Source organism: Triturus cristatus, chromosome 5_2 (assembly GCF_964204655.1).
Source record: "Triturus cristatus chromosome 5_2, aTriCri1.1, whole genome shotgun sequence".
Taxonomy (NCBI): Eukaryota; Metazoa; Chordata; class Amphibia; order Caudata; family Salamandridae; genus Triturus; species Triturus cristatus.
The window spans coordinates 7,310,848-7,331,157 of NC_140588.1; the positions used below are offsets into that span (position 1 = coordinate 7,310,848).

Below are 20,310 nucleotides of genomic sequence, written 5' to 3' on the forward strand. Positions count from 1 at the left end.
TAGGTCGAAAACCATGTTGAGTTAAATCCAATACTTCGTTGATGTCAAGGTATTCTGTCAATGTTCTGTTCATTGTTTTTTCCAAAATCTTAGCCATTATGGGCAGACCGGCAATCGGCCGGTAGTTCTTGGGCTCCGTTGGGTCTAGCGTAGGTTTTTTTAAGATAGGCTTGATCGTGGCCTTTTTCCAACATGCTGGGAAGCTGCCTAACTCCAGAACTTGATTGATTAATGGCGTCAATTCTGGCAATTATAGCGGGGTGACATAGCTCCATATAATGTCTTGGAATGTTAATCGCTTGTTAGATAAAGTTAAGCGTGCAGCGGTCCTGCGATATGCCCAGCGTTACGCCACAGATATACTCCTGCTTCAGGAGACTCATCTGATAGGTAACCACTGCCCCTTCCTGGCACGACATGGCTATGGCAGAGTCTGGCACTCTGGATTCAGTAGGGGGTCGAGGGGGGTGGCTATTCTGGTGCATCGCACTCTTCCACTGGTGGCACGTAGAGTGACGCACGACCCTCAGGGCTGCTTTGTCCTCCTGGAGTGGACCTTAGGGGATCGGCCTCTTAACCTGTTGGCTGTCTATTCTCCTCCCACCTCGTTGGCCTCTACACTCCGACCTCCATGGTCACTGCCTTGCCCTTGGGGATGACCGTTATTGGGGGAGACTTTAATGCGGTTGTGGATCCCGGCCTCTACACTGCCTCACCCCCCTCCGCCTCTAGGACTGCCCAATCCGGCCTCCTCTTGACCTGGGCTGCCAGCCTGGGTCTCGGGGATGCCTGGGGACTTTGGCACCCGACAATACACTCATACCTCAGCCTCCCATCACACGCACACACGAATAGACTATGTCTTTCTGCCTGCCCAGGGCTGTCGAGAGCTCCAAGCTACCACTATCCTCCCCAGGGGCTTATAGGACCATTCTCAGATTACGCTGCAGGTAGGCTCTCTCCCTCTGTCCTCGCGCCCGATCTGGCGACTCAACGCCTAGTTTCTCCAGGATGGGGGGTTCAAAGAGCAAGTAAGTGCCGAGCTTCGCCTCTATTTCGTCAAACAATCAAGGTTCGGTGTCCTCCTCTCGTACCCTTTGGGAGGCCGGAAAGGCTACCATTCGGGGCCAAAGGCCAACTCAAACTGACCCATACGGCGCGTGATTCCCAGCTCACACTTCTGGAGGCGCAGGCTGCCCAGCTCGAGACTCTGCCCCCTGAGGACAGAACTGAGGCTTAGGACATGAGGCTTACGTCTCTAAGAGATGCAATCCGACAGACCTCCCTGGATGCTGCCAAATTGCTTTGGAGATCATCCGTAGCCCAAGTATATGGCTGGAGAGATAAAAACGGGACTCCTCCAACGCCTGGCCACCTATCCCATGGCCAACCGTATAATACCAGAAGTGATCGACACAGGCTTATTATGCCACTCTCTATTCGGCACGGACACCTAGCCTTTCGCTCCCGGAGCTCCTCCGACGCGAACGGTCCCCCCTTCCACGCCTTAGAGAATCCGAGGCGGAGGCGCTTGACCTCCCGATCACCCCCGAGGAGGTTCTGGATGCCATATCGCGCAGGTTGGCCAGTAAGACACCGGGACCAGATGGGCTCCCCCAGGACTTTAATGCATCCTACCGAGACACCCTGGTTTTGCCTCTTTTGGCGATGTACCGTGAGGCGGTGGATTGTGGCTCCTTCTGTCCAGAGATGGACTTAGCCACCATTGTAGTGATCCCTAAGTCCCAGCCCCCTCGAACTGCTGCTCGGAATATCGTCCCATCTCGCTTATTAATACTGAGCTTAAAATCTTCGCCTCTGTCTTGGCTAACCGCATACGAACGCACTTGGCCAGTCTGGTTCACCCGGACTAATGCGGTTTTATGCCTCTCAGAAGGACCAGGCATTGCCTCAGACGCCTTCACCTTGCCCACGTGAATCGGCACCTGCTGTCCACCTATCTGTCTCTCCTTCTCGTAGATTTTTAGAAGGCTTTCGATTTGGTAGATTGGGGTTGCCTAGAGGCGGTGTTGGAGGAGATGGGCTTTGGAATCCCCTTCCTCAACCTGGTGAAGACTTTGTATTGTCAACCCCGGGCGCTGGTCCTTGTCAATGGAGCTTTGTCCCATCCCTTTCATATCAGAAGAGGCACGAGGCAGGGGTGCCCCCTCTCACCACTTCTATTTGCTTTGGCAATAGAGCACCTTGCTTGCCTTATTCGTTCGGACCACTCTCTCACGGGGTGGAGGTGACCCGGTTTTGAGGAGGACAAGATCGCTCTCTATGCGGACGACGTGCTGCTATTTTTGGCGGACCCTGCTCAGTCGGGACCCCGATGCCTTCGGGCCTTGAACCCCTTTGAGCGTACCTCGGGCCCCCGGTTAAACCCAACCAAGTCCGTTCTGGTTCCTCTTCACCTTTCACGGGAGTGCTTTGATTGGCAGTCGACGATCCCTCTTCGGCAGCAGTCCTTCAAGGGGATCTGGGTGGCCCTTCTTCCCGACCTCGCCTGGTCACTTAACGTCACCCCGCTGGTTAAGCGAGTCCGCGCTGACCTCCTTAAATTGCGAACGCTACCACTGAACCCTATAGGCAGAATAGCCCTATTTAAAACGATGATTCTACCCAGATTTTTATACATGCATCAGAATACGCACCTCTCCTTCTCCAGATTTTGGTTTCGTGAGATGGACAGTTTGGTCATTAAGTTTTTATGGGGAGAGCGGAGGCCCAGGCTGGCCCTGGCCCAATACCGGATCCCCGCCCTTTGTCGGAGGTCTTGGAATGACGAGCCGATACCTTTATTGTTTAGCGACTCGGCTCCTTACCGTGCACGATTGGTTTAATGGCGGCTGGTCCGACCCGGCGTACCGCCTGGAACTGCACACCCTGGGTCTTTCTAATATCCAGGGAATGCTATACGGAAACGCTGTTTCCCAAGCTCTCCCTGAGGTCACACACAGAGTGCTCTTGGCCTGGCGGGCCTCCTTGCGCCATACCCGCTGGTCGGGCAAATTGAACCAGTATACCCTCTTGTGGTGCAGCACCAGACTCCGGGAGGTTGCTACTCTTTCGGGATTCCGACCCTGGGATCTCATTGGGATTTCCCTACTGGGTGATGTCTGGAGTGGGACCCACTTACGCTCCTTCCAGGACTTACAGACCCGGTACTCCCTCCACTCTTCCCAGTTCTTCAGATATCTGCAGCTACGCCATGCCCTCCACTCTTATATATCAGAGGGCACCTCCTTACCTGAATATAGCCCACCCGAAGCTCAGGTCATGACTGGTAACCTGGGCAAAGGAGAAATTTCCTGCATCTATCGCTCTCTTACAAACAACACCCCCAACTCACTATCTCGACTCCAGGACAAGTGGGAGGGTTGGCTTGGGGCCCTGGAGGACGCTGACTGGAGAGACACCTTGATGGCTCCCAAAATAATTGCAGTCTCAGCAAGGCTTCGGCTAGTCCAAGTATACTTCCTTCACACTGCCTATCTTACACCACTGCGCCTCCACCGCGCAGGGCTTCGACCTGATGCTTCCTGTCCCCTCTGCCCTCACCCCCAGGCAGATTTTTACCACATGGTATGGCTTTGTCCTGCGATCCAGAGATATTGGGAATCCGTGACCTGAGAGCTCACTAAGGTCCTGCGTTGGGAGGTTCCCCTTGACCCTATGAACGTACTTTTGGGCATCACCGGGGGGCTGGATAGCACCAGGGCTGAGAAGCTCTTTCTTAATACAGCGCTGGCGGTGGCCAAGATGGACATTGCAGCTCATTGGCTAAACACTATTGCACCTACGTTGGTGTGCTGGCGCAGGAGAGGGGACTGGTGTGCCGCACAGGAACAGCCTCTATATGCGGCCAGAGGTTGTCCCAAGAAGTTTCGTCGAATGTGGGGCAAGTGGGTCGGAGTGATAGAGGACTAGAGGGGATTGATATACTGTCCGGAACTGGAGTGAGCATGCCGATATCTTCCTTAAGTATGTTTGCCTCTATATGCCAATGTGATGTGTTTTCATCGTTGCCTTGTCTTTCACATCGTACTCCTGAATGGTGCTGTTATCTTTGTTGCAGCCTAAAATCTACAAAATTGGCTATCAAAAAACATTGAGACGAATAGTCACTAAAAGGCTACCCCCCTTTGAAGTTAGTCTTTAACCACCCAGGACAGTGGCTCAAACAGTCTTTTTCAGCAACGAAGTGTCTTTCTTCCTAGGTCGCAGCTGATATCGGGATGTACCAGGAATCGTGTGGTCCGGGAAGACTTCCTCAGGTTCTTCAGGTGACGTGACTTGTCCTTTCTCGGTGACCAGGATATTGCGGTGATCTGACAATGCAGCTGGGCTCACTAGGTCTTGCAACACTTTCCTGCAGTGTGTCACATGGACCCAGTTTTTCCGGTTCGTCACTCGAACTGCAGTCCTAGTAGCCAATAGTTCCTGCTCTGGTCCTCGCCACCTCGGTGCTAGGGAGCTGGTCCTCTGGAAGGACTTGATTCCCACGTAATTGCCAGGGCGCAAGCAGTGGTTCTCATCTTTTGATCTGTCTGGAAGAGTCTCCCGAACCTGTTGACACATAGAACACAAATTGTCAGTCAGCTGAGACAAATAGTCGTTCATCAATACATAGGGTACATCATGTATAGGGCGTGGCTTAGGAATCCCCCAAATATTCATTGACCTTCCGAAAACCACCTTATACGGTGTGAGACCAGATTGTGTATGTGGTATCTAATCTAATGGATAGCAATGCTAGTGGCAGTGCATCAGGCGATTTCAATGATGTGGAAACCTGTATTTTAGCCAATTTCAATTTCAGGGTAGAACTGTAATGTTCCACTAGTCCTGCTGATTGTGTGTGAAAAGCAGCATGAAACTTCTGCTTAATTCCCAATCCTTTCATGAGATACTCAACAACTTGCTGTTAGGATTCCCCTTCCTAACACTGAGTCTTGAAGTCGAGTTGCCACATTAAGGCATGTGCCACTTCCTTATTCGTTCATAAAAACTCCTGCTTTTGAGAGAATCCCTAGACAGCCATGAAAGGAAGCACTTTAGAGACGTCCCCTAACTTCCTTAAAATGACTTCTCGTACACGAATCAGTGCTTGGCTTACTGATCCGTCTTTCGACTGGTGACCACGCCCCCTATTCTTAGCTCCTCGCTTTTGAATCCCTGAGCTACTGATTTACCCCAGCCCAGTTCAGCCCTGTTCCTGCTTCGTTTTGCTTTGGATATTCATCCTGAGACGTCCTCACTTTAGGGTATCGCTGTCCCGTCCCATTTGCTCCGCTGGAGCCTGGCCACGCCGCAGTTGTCTACAACCGCGCAACAGTGTCGCGGCTCCCGACAATCCTTTGATACCCCCCGTGAGCGTTTTCTCCATTGCCTGCCGTTCCCCGACCGGAGCCGGCCAGTGTGGTGCACCCTCTTCGCAGGTAAGCGTTTGTTGCTGCTCCGCTCTCTTTCGTCCTTCGGAGCCGGCCAGCGCAGCGCGTTGCCTGGGGGGATGGGAAGTCATCGCTGCTCCGCTCCCGTCTGGGAAGATTGGTGCAGTGCAGGTGTTCGTGGCTGCTCCGCTCTTCCTACATTCGAAATAGAGCCGGTCAGCCCACACCGCCATTGTCAGTAAGGACACATTCTTGGCTGCTCGGCTCTTTCTTTGCCATTTTAGAGCCGGCCAGCAGGAATTGTCTTCAGTTGTTTTTATCTAAGCATGTGCATAATAATCCAGCTTACCTCGCTATAGAGCCTGCCAAAACGCCACGCTATCTAACAATCCTGAGGTCCTAAGTCCTTTCCCATACCCCTTCAGGGTCTTTCGCCCTTCCTCTGATCCAGGTGTGTATGAGTGTGAATGTGAATGTGAAAGAGTCCTTCTTGGCCTAATTGCGGAGACTAGCACATAAACTCCCCATCGCTGCCTGGTGAAACCTAAAGACTCAGTTGGTGATCTAGACTACCTTCTTAGGAAGAATCTTGCTTTGTGCCCCACCGAGACACGCCATCAGTAAGTGGACTATTTGGGGAGAGTGGACATGCATTAATGTTTTATGTCTTTCCAGTTGACCATCTTAAATCTCAACTGTATTCCCTTTCAGCATTTCCACGATCAACTACCAACATTGCCTGCTACGAAACCTTGGGGAAGAGTGGTGGTCACTCAAGAGGAGGTTATTCTGTATTTCTCTGAGAATAGTCTTCTGAAAGTTTGGGGGACCAGGTCTTCGCCCCTGTGGAAGTTCTGACTTGGTGTCCATCTGGACCTGCATGACACTTGCCCAATAAAATGGGGTCCGTTGTCACTCCACGAAACTCGGCAAATGCCGAATCGGGGAAAGAACTCCTTTAGGAGCACCTTTGCTGTAGTAAGAGCTGTATTATCTTTCGTAGTGTACGCCTCCACCCATTTACTCAAGGCACAAACCACTACCACTACCAAGACATACTGTAGTTTGTTACAATGCTCAAACTGGATGTAATCCATTTGCAGGACCTCAAAAGGTGCTGTAGGTATTGCAAACCCTCCTGTTGGAGTTTGTGTTCCCTTTCCAGTATTATACTGGAGACTGATCAGACAGGACTGGACTATTTTCTTTGCCATACCGACAATCTCTGGATGAGCTGACTTCTGTGGAATACAAGCTGTCTCAACTACTGTCTGAAGTGTTGTAATTGCATAAGCAGAAGATATCGTGCCATGAGGCAACTTCAAGCAGGACCCATCAACCTACAACTCCCCATCAACACTAGAAAGAGGTGTATCTTGTAGGTCAACACAACCCTTTGTGTGTTTTTCAGTAAGGGATATACAATCATGTAGCTCTTGTGGCTGAGACTGAGTATCTGGAAGTGGCAATAATGTAGCAGGATTCAGAGTCAAACATCTTTTCAACGTGATACGAGGGGCCAAAAGTGTCAATTCATATCCTGTCAAGCGAGCACTAGTCAGATGCTGTGCCTTTGTTTGATTTAGCAAGGCATCGACTGAATGAGGTACTAACATAAACAATCTATGTGACAAGACTATTCCCTCACTCTGACGTATGGACACAGCCGCTGCTGCTCGGAAACAATCATGCAGTGCGCAGGCAACTGGATCAAGGACACCCAAAAAATATGCCCAAGGACGTTGTTTATCACTGTGTGTCTGTGTCAAAGCTGAGAGGGCACAACCTTCCCTCTCGTGTAGGTAGAGTGTGAAAGTGTTAGTGTAATCTGGAGTTCCTAATACTGGTGCAGAACAAACATCTTAACATAGCTTTTGGAAAGAATTCTGGCATTCAGTAGTCCATGGGAGAGGCATAGGAGTGTCTTTAGTCAAAAGGGCCAACAAGTGTTTAATAATGTACGAAATGCTAGGGATCCACTTCCTACAGAAGGAAGTAAGGCCAATCGATGCACGGACGTCCTTCCAAGTACGGGGCACAGGAGTATCTAAAATGGTCTGAATGCGATCTGGTGTGAGTGCACATCCCTCCTTAGACAGGAGGTGACCTAAATAGGTAACCTGCTGTCTACAAAATTGCAATTTCTTCCGAGAGACTTTGTGATGATGAGAGGCAAGAAATGATAATAATGACAGTGTTCCTTCTTTACACTGTTCAGGGTTATCGGCAGCCAACAAGATGTCGTCGACATATTGAATAAGAGCCACCCCTTTCGGTACAGGAAAATAGTCAAGCTGCCGTTTCAATGCCTGACTATAAATGCTAGGACTCTCTGTATACCCTTGTGGAGCTCTACAGAATCTGAATGATCTATTATTCAAAGTGAAGCCGAACAAATAACGGCTGTCAGGATGAATAGGTATTGAGAAAAATGCATTTTTCAAATCTATGACACTAAATGTAGTGGCAGTAGGAGGAACCATAGTAAGGAGTGTCGTAATGTCAGAGACTACCGGGTATTGGGGCACCACGATTTTGTTAACCTCTCGTAAATCAATAATGAATCTGTAAATTTTAGTATAAGTGTCTCTTCTCAAAATAGGAAGGATAGGGCTATTACAAATGTTATAAGGAACTTCTTCCACAACCCCCACCATGATCAAATCCTGAACAATGTGCGTCAATGCTTCTTCGCCTTCCCGACATATTTTATATTTGGGCAATCGAGGCAATGAAGCACCTTCCTTCACTTGAATATGCACTGGTGGATTGACCATTTGTCCCACATCAGTATCTGATGTAGCCCATAAAGCACTAGGTAAAGATGCCAGAGCGACATCCTCTTTGATAAGACAAGACCTCTCAACCATTGGATAGTTATCATTTAAGATAACACAAACACCTTCTGGGGAACAGCGTATTGTAGCACGAAAATATTTAAGCATATCAATGCCCACAATATTATCCGGCGTGGTAGGGGAAAGCAAAAATGGACATGCTGCAGTGAATTTATCAAGACTAAATGCAAGTGGCTGTGACAGTGGGCTAGATGTAGGTGTCCCATCGAATCCTATCGATGCTATCATTGCGCCAGACAGGGGAGCCCTAAGAGCCAATTTTTTAGACAGAGCACTACGAGTAGCTCCTGTATCAACCTGAAACCGATCAGTAGAGCCCAAGACATTTGCATCAACATAAGGACCTTTCTGATCTACTGGGACCTCAACCGGTTCCTTACCCCAACCTAGGCATTCCTATGCATAATCAGAATCCCCAGACCATTAGCCGAATAATCTGACATTTGATATTGATTTCGTCTATCAAAGGTATTAGAATAATTTGGTCTGTGTTCAACTGCCTCAAATCTGATACGATTTCCTACTCCTCCCTTTTGTCCTAAATTCCCTGGGCGTCCTCTCATACTTCCTCTACCCCGTTGATACTCCTGATTTCGCAAAAGGGGGCACTCAGAACACCAATGTCCAATCTCTTTACAATAAGCGCACTGGTCAGAAGACAAAGTTGATCGAGAGAAAGGAGGTACACCAGGGGTATATACTACACATCTGCCTCTACCACCATCTCTGAATGGTTGACCATATACTTGAGCCAACATAACTTTCGTCTTTAAATCCTTTACCTTCTTATCCTCTTTGCCTTTTGCTTTCAATTCCTGACGCTCATAATACTGGGCCATAGTCAAAAGAGAAACTGGGGAAGACATAGTCCACAAACTCTCACTGGCTTTAAGGCGACTAGCTATTTCTGGCAACATGTTAGCGACAAATTTGTCGACGAACAAATGCTTACCCATGTCATCTGTCAATGACTGTCCAATAAAGTGATGGAATCTCTCTTCAAATTGTGATAAGAAATCAGAAACGGACTCATCTGCTTTCTATTTACAAGATGCTAACGTAATCCAATCTATTTTCCTAGGGGGTATAAGAGTTTTCAACTAAGTCACAACAGCTTTGGGAAGAGCTAATATCTCCTGTTGTGGTTTCTGCGCAGGCTCCCTAGCCGCATCTATTTCTTCTAAATGCACCCAAGTATCACCATTTGCTACATTATCATCTATTTTCCGAATTGTTCTCCACATATCAGGGGGCAAAACAAGTCCAAAAAACATATTGATATCTGGCAAGGTCATAGTGTAGGAGCTAATGGCTCCTTCCACTTCTTCATAGAAAGCTGCCGGATTTTTCCGCGGGTCAGGCGAAGCAGCTTTAAGAGCCATTACGCCAAAGTATACCTCAGTCTGGACCAGCCACCACCTGGAGGGTCAAATCGAAAAAAACGGTATAAGTCACTTTGGCTGCAAAGACAAGCATCTCCTCATGCAGGATGTCTCTTCAGTAATATTCCACTATTCCGTCAAGACCACTCCTTTGTATGGCCGTGTCTCCGATGAGGACCCACGTGTTGGGCGCCAACTGTGGAAATGTACCTTTTAGTATGCACACCGGTGCAGGGGTCACCCTTCTCTGTCCACGGGTCCATAGACCAACAAAATAGAGATTGGCTCTGAAGTTGGAATTCAAATAACAAGTTTATTAACCCGTTGACCACGGCGCGAATTCCGCCGCGGTGCGGGCGAATTAATGAGTGAGCAGAGTTCGGACAGCCCCCGGCTGTCCTCCACACACGCCCACTGTGACGTTGGACGGCCAGGGGCCGTCCGCCGCATGCAACGGGTTAATCACTCATGAGTGGGACTACGTCCACACAGCACTCTCAAGTGCTGCCTGAGGTAGTACATTGAAGTCACAGAACACAGGCCTTATATACAGCTTTTTCTGCACTGGTAAGCATGTGGATAGAAAGACAAGGTACAAGCCTAAACAGGAATAGTTACAGCCAGACATGGGCAGATGGGAGATGACTTAGTCAGCAATGTGGGATGGAGAACAGAACTGCTTACAACAGTAGAGAATGATTGACAGTTGAGTCTGAGACCAGGTGTTCTGGCAGCTACAAACTCTTAGCATGCACAATGCTTTTAGCTGAGTCAGGAAGTCAACTAAAATAGACAGCACAGGCAGGGAAAAGGACGAGCAGCAGAGGATGGGAGAATTACAATGCCAGCAAAATGGATGCCACAACCAAGATGGCTTCAGCTTATGCTAACAGGAATTATTTCTGATTTCCACTGTACAGTTTCAGTACATCCACACCTCATGCCCACCTAACCCCCCCCCCTCTGTTTACAATGAATAAATGTATTATCAGGATAAAGACAGAGGTGGAGATTTATGAAAGGCTCTGGGGCTCCAGCAGGTAGAAACTGGGCAATCTAGGTGGGCTTGGTGACCCCAAATGGAGACTAATATATTGTAAACTATGTACCTGATGGATATTATATTGATAGAAGCAGAACAACATTCTTGGAGACCAACGGCCCGATTTGGAGTTTTTTCTCAGGTATTTACTTTATCAGGGCATCGGAGTAAAGTACTCAGTCACCCTGAGGGAGTACCAGCACACCAAAGTTTGAGACGTCCAGCATTTACAGAAACCACCATCACAGCGGTCGCTGTAAATGCATTGAAAGTTTGACGGACTCCTCCGTCAATATGATGGAGCCATGCAGCAAACTTTAAACGTTTTGTTATTTTCAAAACGAAAAACCCAAAGTGGGATTTTATTTTTTAACATTTAAAAAAAAAAAATGTCCCTTGCCATGGGAGTTTTCTCCCATGGTGTGAGGGTGATTTAAAAGTTTTCACTGCCCCTTACCACCTGGTTTTACCGGTCTGTGACGACAGGGCAAACTGGACCATTCTAAATAGGGTGGGCTGACATATGAGCAAGCCTCCAATGGCCCTTAATTTGTAAGGCTGTTAGAGGTGTATGTCGGCAGTGAAGACGGAGTAGTCTCTGCCATCGACATGCTGAAGATGCGCCTGATGAGGCAACGGCGACCGAGTACCCTCTCTGCCAGACTATAAATTGGGGATTGGTTCTAAATTTTGTGGAATTTGAGTGATAATGAGGGCACTCAGTAATTGCCACTACCCTGGTGTGGTGGTTTTGCTGGGGTAACATAATTAACTTCTCTTGAGTTTTCCACCTCAAAATGAAGCCTAAAAACACATAGAATCAGTTTACCACACAGATTACTGCATATTTTGCAATTATTCCTTAGCATTTTATCCTACTATATTTTCTTTGGCTTTTTCATGTGTCAGGAGAAAAAAGTGGAGTATGGTAATTGATGCAAAAAAAAAGAACTCTGATCAGTGTGCAAAAATCAAGTATGCATGGGTCGGAATTCAAAACACAACGGCAAATTAAGGTCTATGTAAAGTCTGTAGATTTAAAGAAGGCAGGGATAGGTTACGTCAATAGAGATTTGCCTAGCTCTGTATTGCCATTATTATGGCCACCTGCTGCTGTAAGGCTTGCATATGTTATTTTATATTATAATTGTATTTATTCATTGCTTCATAAGCCTACTGAGGTTGCAATGCGCATTTGCAGAGGGATGATATTCTACTCCTTGGAGTGCCATAGATTAAACAGCTTTTGTTTGTTGTGAGGCCCATATCCGGAGTTTTTAATATTATGCTTCCCAACCAGAGGTATGCCCTCAATAGGTTTTGTTGCTATGCCTCTGTGTTAATTTGTAGAGAAAACGAGCAAGAGATGGGTTGGTTAATCATCCAATTCTAATTAATGAACAGCAGTGTATGTGTGCAGTCTGATTTGAGGTATTCTGAAAGTGTATCATAAACTAGCATATAGTTGCTCTTACTCATGGGAGTAAGAGATAATGTTGAGGATAAACACATCTGCACAAGCCTGTACCACCCATAAATGGAGTAGTCTATGCATATACAGTATGAACCACACAGAAGTGGAACTGAGAAAGTGCACAGAGATGATGGGAGCTACACTTACAAGGTGCCAACTCAGGGATTCAGGCTGATGCAAGGCCCCAGTATCCAGTCATGCACAAAACAGCCTTTGTGTAAGTAAAAAGCTGCATAAACGTCACAGTACCACAGGGCTTTCAGCATCCATAACACAATTTGCTTAAGACAGCAGTCTACCTGTCATTAGGAAAGCAGGTTGGCTTTTGAAGGCTGTGGCAATAATTATAAGTATTGCTAATACCTGATGACAGAATATATAAATTCTTCTTTCAATTTCTGTTTTATTACTGCCTTATGTTATGAATGGGCTTAAAGCAAAAAGAAAATAAAACAAAGCACACTTCTGCCAGGCCATCCCTGTGCATTGGGCCTCTCAAGGCTTATGAAAGTGATATAAAAATGACAGTACTATACAATGTAGCTGCTTCTTGCTATCGCATTCTGATGGAATCTTGCCTTCTGTCTTTTGTTGAAATTAAAGTGTGGTGAAGTACCCCTGCTGTTTATTTGTAGATGTGATGGGATGTGGTAATTGGGCCTTTCAATCCTGTTGATCTATTCTCAGGCACTTTCAGTAGCTTACCATAGCCCCTATTACAAGTTTAATGGTACTAGTGTATTGCAAACTCTGCACTAATTATTACTAGTACTGTTGAGTAACAACCTACTAGTACCGTACAATTTTGAGCTAGACTCCACGGAATGGAGAATTGCTCTGTGAAGCTGGATTTACTAGGCCGTATGCCTCTTGATATGCCCTTTTCTGTGAAGTTTAACGCACACAGGCACCAGTTGGTAACAGTGTGCACTGGACTTTGATAAAAGTGTGCAGGGGGCTGTTGTAAGGTAGGGTGGATGAAGGGGCTGAGAATGGTGAAGTAAGGAATGGAGAATGTTAGCTGCTGGGAGAAGTGTGCAATGCTCCCTAGTGGCTTGTGAGAGGTTTGGACAGGGGTCAATGAAGGAGTCTGGACTTTGATGCATTCTTTTCCCACAGTGATTTTGCCAGCTGGATTTTATGGCTGGTAAAATTGGATTTGTTGTTAATCTCCCCAGTAAATCTGACGGCACGAACGCTGGACCTCTTATAAGTATGAAGAACCGAATTCCACATGAAAATTTCGTTCTGTACAGTTCCCATGGAGCATGTCTTTTAAGGGTACATTGCAAGTGAGCTGATTAGGCAGCAGAAGTGTGTGTTACACCAGGAGTTATGTGAAGCAATGAGAAAAACAAATAAAGCCTCCTCTACCTCAACTGGCTTTTGGATGACCACAGTGGTTGAGGTTTGTGTGATCTATTGGTAGCGAGGTTCTCAATAAAATCATTCCAGAACCTTTGACTGAAAGAGAAGGGATGCGTCTCCTGTTATGTGAAGCTAAGGTAGAAGCAAACAGAGAAAGAAGAATCAAGCTTTCTCACCATAGTGCCTGCTACATGAAAGAAATGTAAATGTGTGCAATTGGTTAATCTGTGAATCTACTTGGAAGCTAGTATATGGCTTTAATTGATGGTCATTTAAGGTTTCATGGTAAAAAAGATGTATTCTTTGTGAGAGGTAATGTGAGGGGGCCATCAGCTGAGCTGTGGAGTGCATCCTAATGAAAATGTATTAAACATAGGTTTGCACAAGGTACACTCTTGTTGTCTATTACTAAACATATATTTCTAAGAAGCTTGTTTTTTCTTTATGCTAATTTTGCAGCAGCCTCTATTATATGGTGTGTAATAATGTTTTAAAATAATGGCTTGCATATTCACAATACTTTCAGACACAGACTGGTACCTCTGAGCACTATGAGAACACATCACTATTTCTCAGTGTACCAACCAGGATTCTGGTCTGTGACTGTCTGGCTATACACAGACATCTGCAGTGAGCGATTTGACCCGTAGAGCTTTCATAACATAAGATAATACATTTCTAGCTGATTACTTTAATTTGAATTTCTTTTTCAATTAAAGTATGGTTGGTTATATTTTATATGTACTTAGATGAAGGTAAAAGGCCAACAAAATAGTTGCAGAATATTGTGTTCATTTTTTAGTTACATCTCTGGCCCTGGCACATGGAATTCATGTTTTCGTTGAATAATTTATTTTAGGATCTATAATCAGCATGTATCATGCACATATTGAGACTAATGACTAGGAAAATGAATATTTCTAGAACTGTCTTCTACAGCAGCATGTCATCTAGTGCAGACACATTCTCTGAGCCAGGCGAACACTCTAGGTCTTTATTAGAAATCTGATTTTCACAGGCAGCTGTTAGAAAAAGGTGTAATGATATATGTGGTTGATACTTTAAACAGGCCTTTCTGAGGTACTAGCTGTGGATTTCCTAGGTATCTTTTCACTGGCTAGGAACCAATAAAAATGAAGCACTTGGGTAGTTTACACCTCTATGATTTATAATGTTTTTAATCTATGTCTCTTGGCGCCCAGAGACTATACATTTGTGGACTTCACATAATCAATAAACAAATACACACAAGGTGACCTAAAGCCTTACTCGGCCTGTTTGTCATGATCAACAGTGCCAGTTAGTTATTCACAAATGCAATAAGGTCCAGATCTGCTAACATCTGCAGCATTACCTATTTCAACTCAAATACAAGAGCAGTAAGGTTAAAAAGGAAGTTTTTAAATGTGAGGCTTACACGCCTCTCTCTCTCTCAAATTTGTTTTGCTTAATAAACTGCCTTTAGTTCACAAATATGTTTTTACGTAACCTGTTCCTGTATTTTTTGTCATTTTCCTCATTTTGGTATCATCACTTGATTAGATGATCGTCGGCACCATGAATAAAAAGCAGTACGATTTCCTTGATCAGAGGAGGACAGATTTTGACCAGGACTACGAAGATTTCTGTAAACAGACGAGCGATCTTCATGTAAGTTGTTTACTACCCTTGCTATAAAACACTGTAAGAGAAGGGGGGACAGGGAGCGTTAAGGAAAAAAGGTAGGTCCAGTACCGTTGCTCCCAAGGACTAGCATGTATTCACTGGCTGGTAACTGCTCCTAAACAAAAAAGACCTAACCTATTAAGGTTACATAGAAATTGAGGAAAAGAGTGGTGGTCTCTATATGAGGTTCAAACCAGATGAAGGTGGGGGAATTTCTCCTTTAGAAATTAGTGCTCTCACACACTCTTGCGAGTGTCATGCTTCATCATCAGGTGATGCTCCTTGTGGGGGTGGCGCTCCTGTCCTGTCCTCCACGGGCCCCGCTAGAGGGCTCTTTATCTGAGATCTTTTTAGGAGACGCCGCGGTTGTGCATGCGGGTGTGTGGGCCTTAAAGGGATAAGTGCAAATGTATTAAAATTACCCCCCCCGGTACCCTGAAGTCAAACTTTATTTGTAGGTCCGTGAGGTAATCGTAAAATAATTTATACAGGGGAGTTGGAGCATCTCTAGGAACAAATATAGTAGAGGTCAGGGTATTATTCTGCTGCTCTCAGTGCCCGTGTGTGTTCGTGAATGTGTAATTTGGTCAACATGTTTCGTGCTGGAAAAAAGGTCCCTAATGGATCCTGGTGCGCTTCGTCAGGACCGTGCAATGTGTGTTCGTGAATAAAAATAGGAGCAGAGACAAAGAACACCCTATATTCCTATGATACCTCTATTAATGTGAGAATACGTCATAGCGTTCTTGGGAACATCTCAATCGTGTTCCATTTATTACCCGAAGGAGAGAAACAAGAGTGGAACACAGACATATAGAGACAAACAAAACATAAATAACAGTGGATACAATTTTTTGATCCACATGTAACTTGATTACAGCAGATGCATATTAGGTTGTGACATGCATCTTGTTGTGGTAGGTTGCGGTAGTATGTGCCCTTGACATTGTCATAGTGCCACATATGCATGTGCAACAGTATACTACTGTCGTTATCTACAGTACGCGGGGGAGGTCTCATGCACTGGCCTCGTGTGTGCACGTCATGCTCTCCCCTTGTGATTGCTTCAAACCCACTTGTTTGAATCATGTTGGCCACCGATACAGTTGTGTGCACAGAGCCATTGATAAGTGAAAACACAAAGGTGTGGCTGTTGGGTTTGCTTAAGAAATACGTTGCCGCGGCTCGACAATGCAAACCACTCTTTATCAGATATACCAATACGTGACTCATCGTGTTTGTGAGCAAAAAAGACACTTTTTCAGAGCATTCATACAAATGACCCCTTCCAGTGGAATGGAGTACCTCCACGGCAAATCCCCGCTTCGTCGAAAGGGGATATCTGCGGGACAATGTTTAAAGACGTGAGCCCAACGCCATGCCGGACATACCTGTATTCCTGATTGAGAGTCTGCAGAGGAATACTCACAAGTGCGCCCCTTCATAATGGCCAAGTACCTGCCCTGCCGCAGGTCGAGTGCTGGAGAAATAAACCGGACCGGCCGCCCGGTTAAAACAATGCGCAAGCGGAAGTCTCGTGACTAAGTCAAGGGGCGTGGTCTCTTGGACGAAGTCGGCTGCTGTAAAGCCTCTAGCTGATCAACCGTGCTAATGCTGTCGGCCATGTTGGAAGTATAGTGTGCATAACCCAGTATCACCAGTGTGCTCTTGGTACTGATCTGGGGCATATGTTGTATGCGTGTATAAATTCGCTGGACTAGGAGATTTGAATAATAATTCTTCCCGGATTTAATTAAATGTGAAAAAGGTTTTAAAGTGATTAACCTTTAAATTGTAAAGCAAAAATGTAAGTTGTTATTGGGGGGGAAAAAGTACGATTAGGAGCCCTACCCTACGGGTGCCCATCACTGACACGAGAATGGACAACCTGGTCTAAGTTTTGACGATGACACGGTGGCAGAAATTCTCAGAGCACCATCACTGCTCGCTGGGGATGGTAGCGCAGCAACAGGGAGCAAGAACGACGACTGGAATGCTTTACAGACGTTGAGGAAATTACAGATCAATATCCACTCAGTATGTAGGGGTACCCCAATTCGAATATAGGAAGAGCAATGGGGGAAAGAGCCAATAATACGAACAAAAGTTTGCTCAACCTTACTAGATGATAAACAGACTAAATCTTTATAATATACAACCATCAAGGTCACTCAGGCTGGACCGTAGGAAAAAAGGGGGGGAGGACACCAAATATATGATCAAAAATTACAATGTTTATTGATGGTTTAGTTGGTGTATATTGAGAAAAATAGAATATGCAAAAACAACTCAATAAATATTTACAATATCGAAACTGGCCCCAACAGAAGAGTCAAAGGGGTGTATCGATTAACATCTCACATTCATACTACTCGTGTATAACATTCAAACCATTCATACCCAGCAATTGTACTACACATTCGTCTACTACACATAAAAATATTCGAACAGAAATCCTCTCAACAACTGGTTGGTATACAATGTTAGTATGTGTATCAATCAACCAAACAAAACAGTAGGACACGCCAACGCGCGTTTCGGTGCAATCACCCAAAGATGTGGGTGCCACCTTCTTCAGGGCATGAGTTTTGTTAATTTCTGTACTCCGTGGGGCCTGTAAAAATATAAAGAATTATGATATCTCTCTAATAATATATACATTCATTTAGCTATAATGTAGTCAAAACATAGGTTATACATTTGTAAATTCTATATATACATATTGATCATATATTGTCCAATCTAAATCAAACAGTATAGCCTGAGGGGAATCAAGTAGGGTATAGAATTAATCAATCAAGATACATTTCAGATTATCGAACAAAGGTTGGAAAATAATAATAACTAGAAAAAGACTGCACATTTCTTTTACATCCTCTTTGCATGGACTAAAGTTTGAGAATCAAAGACAAACACCAGAAACATATTTTGGTTCCTAAAGTAAATACTAATGAAAGTTGTAGCTTGGAAAGTCAATATCAAGATGTATCCTGCACTCACCAAAACTAGATCGTATTGTAAACCAGTGAAGTTGTCATCGACAAACAAGATCGGTACTGGGTGTGTCCGATTAATCTAAATACTAAAATAGAAAATATGAAAACAATAATTAACAACTAAGAAAGGCAGACGATGTGCACAGATACAGTAAAAAGGGGGGAAAAAGGAGTGATAAAAATCAAGAGATTGACAGAGACCACTTGCCTGGCAAACGAAAAGGTGGTAACTGAAGTCGGGTGACGCCAAGAACGATGATGGCAAACTACACGATGTAGGAATTACGCGTTGTAAGCAGGTAGATTCTTTTGATATATTCAGACTGAAAAAACCCAGCAATCAGGTCGAAATAGTGACTACTTAATATTAATGTTTAAGGCTCTAACACTGAACACAGCCAAAGTGTAGGCAAAACAATATGGCTACCTCTTCATTCTCCAAAAGATGTCATTACCCAAATATATACTGGCTTGTCATCCCCATGTACCATGGTATACTGCAAAGTTATCACAATATACTATGCCCTAAAATATAATTAAGGCCTAGCTGTATCATTGGATTGCGCTACCCTCATGTCATTCATGGTGTCACATGGACAATGCAATACTTAAGTCAAATTTACAAATGAATGTAAGGCCACCATGCGTGGTCATGCATAGGGCCATATGCATGAACACATTTTCCAGAATGGGCAAAACCCTTTGATGCATCTGGCCCATAGATTGGTAAATCTGGATAAATGCAAGGCAGTGCAATTCACTGTTTTGCGTTACTCTGCACACCGTAATCTACATTAATACAAAATTTCACATACACCCGTATGCCACACCACTGTAGCCACTCCACTATACGCTATTCCACTCTATGCCACTCCACTCTGTGCCTCTCCACTCTGAGACTCCACTCTACGCCACTCCATTCTACACTATTGCGCTAAACTCAGCACCACTGTACGTCACTCCAGTCCACGTCACTCCACTATACGCGACTCCACAATACGCAACTCCACTATACGCAACTCCACTGGATGCTACTCCATCATCAGTAACTTTGAAGATAGACGCATAGTGCACTTTATTTGTGATCACTCATCTGTATGTGACTGGTCGGAAATTGGGGTACACGATTTGAGGCATTTTTACAATTTTAATCCCAACACAGTTGCAAGATTTAGTCAAGACTGGGCAAGACGGGGAACTAACCCTGTGCCTGCCACTCACTCCCTTGATTACACCAATGACTTGTGTTATCCTGTAGCTCTAGCCTGACCGGTGCTTGAGGGGCCGATTCCTATCACGTCTCCCATAATAAACATCCCTATAGGTGGGTCTATGGGTGGAGGAGAGGTAACCCACTTTATATCTTATGGGGAGTCTCAAGTAACAGGAGCACTAACCCCCAAACAGGATGGTGAAAATCAAAGGGGTTCTGAGCAGATCCATGTTGGCTTAAATCAAGCTCCTGGGCACGGAACGGCGAAAGGCTCAATGGTCTCCTGGAATGTTGCAGGACTGAAGTCAAAAATGGATTCCCCGGAATGGTTAGCATTCATTGGTGGCTTTGACGTTTGCCTCTACCAAGCGACCAGGACCTGTGAGCCCCAGTTTATGCAGGGCTTTTTGAACTTTTGTGTCCCAGCAATCCAGGGACCCAAGGGGCGTCCGATGGGAGGCTTGGTAACCTGGGTTCGACAAGATGTATTCCCTGGAGCACACGAAGTGCCAACCAAGTCCGACGACATCCAACTAGTCAGGTTACCACTGGTCCCCCTGGGTGATTTAGACATTTACAACTTGTACATGAGAGGGACTAAGAGGCCGGGATCACGGGTCTTGGCTCATTTGGCTTCCCTTATAGACCAGCACTCAGGTGACAGGGGAGTGCTTGTCGCTGGGGATCTGAATGTTACTTTTGAACCACTCCTGGATCCCGAGCTTGGGTGGGGCGTTGATCCTGAGGAAGACCAGCTCTGGGGAATACCCGAGCTTGACCTCAATCCGATAAAAAGGTGGTCTGAGACTATTGTTCAGGTCAACGCTTTTTGTTATGAGTATGGTCTGAGGGCATTGAATGGCAGGACGCCAGGCGACAAACTAGGGGCCAACACATTTGACAGTGGTCGGCACTC

General features: G+C 45.6%; 1 protein-coding gene across 1 annotated transcript in view; it reads left to right on the forward strand.

The window, feature by feature from the left end:
• Positions 1-20,310, forward strand: part of DNAH5 (dynein axonemal heavy chain 5) — a 5,853,083-nt gene that overhangs the window by 1,141,841 nt on the left and 4,690,932 nt on the right. Inside the window, exon 12 of the mRNA XM_085606747.1 lies at positions 15,063-15,170. Within this exon, the coding sequence (XP_085462873.1) occupies positions 15,063-15,170 (108 nt within the window). The remainder of the gene's footprint in view (positions 1-15,062; positions 15,171-20,310) is intronic.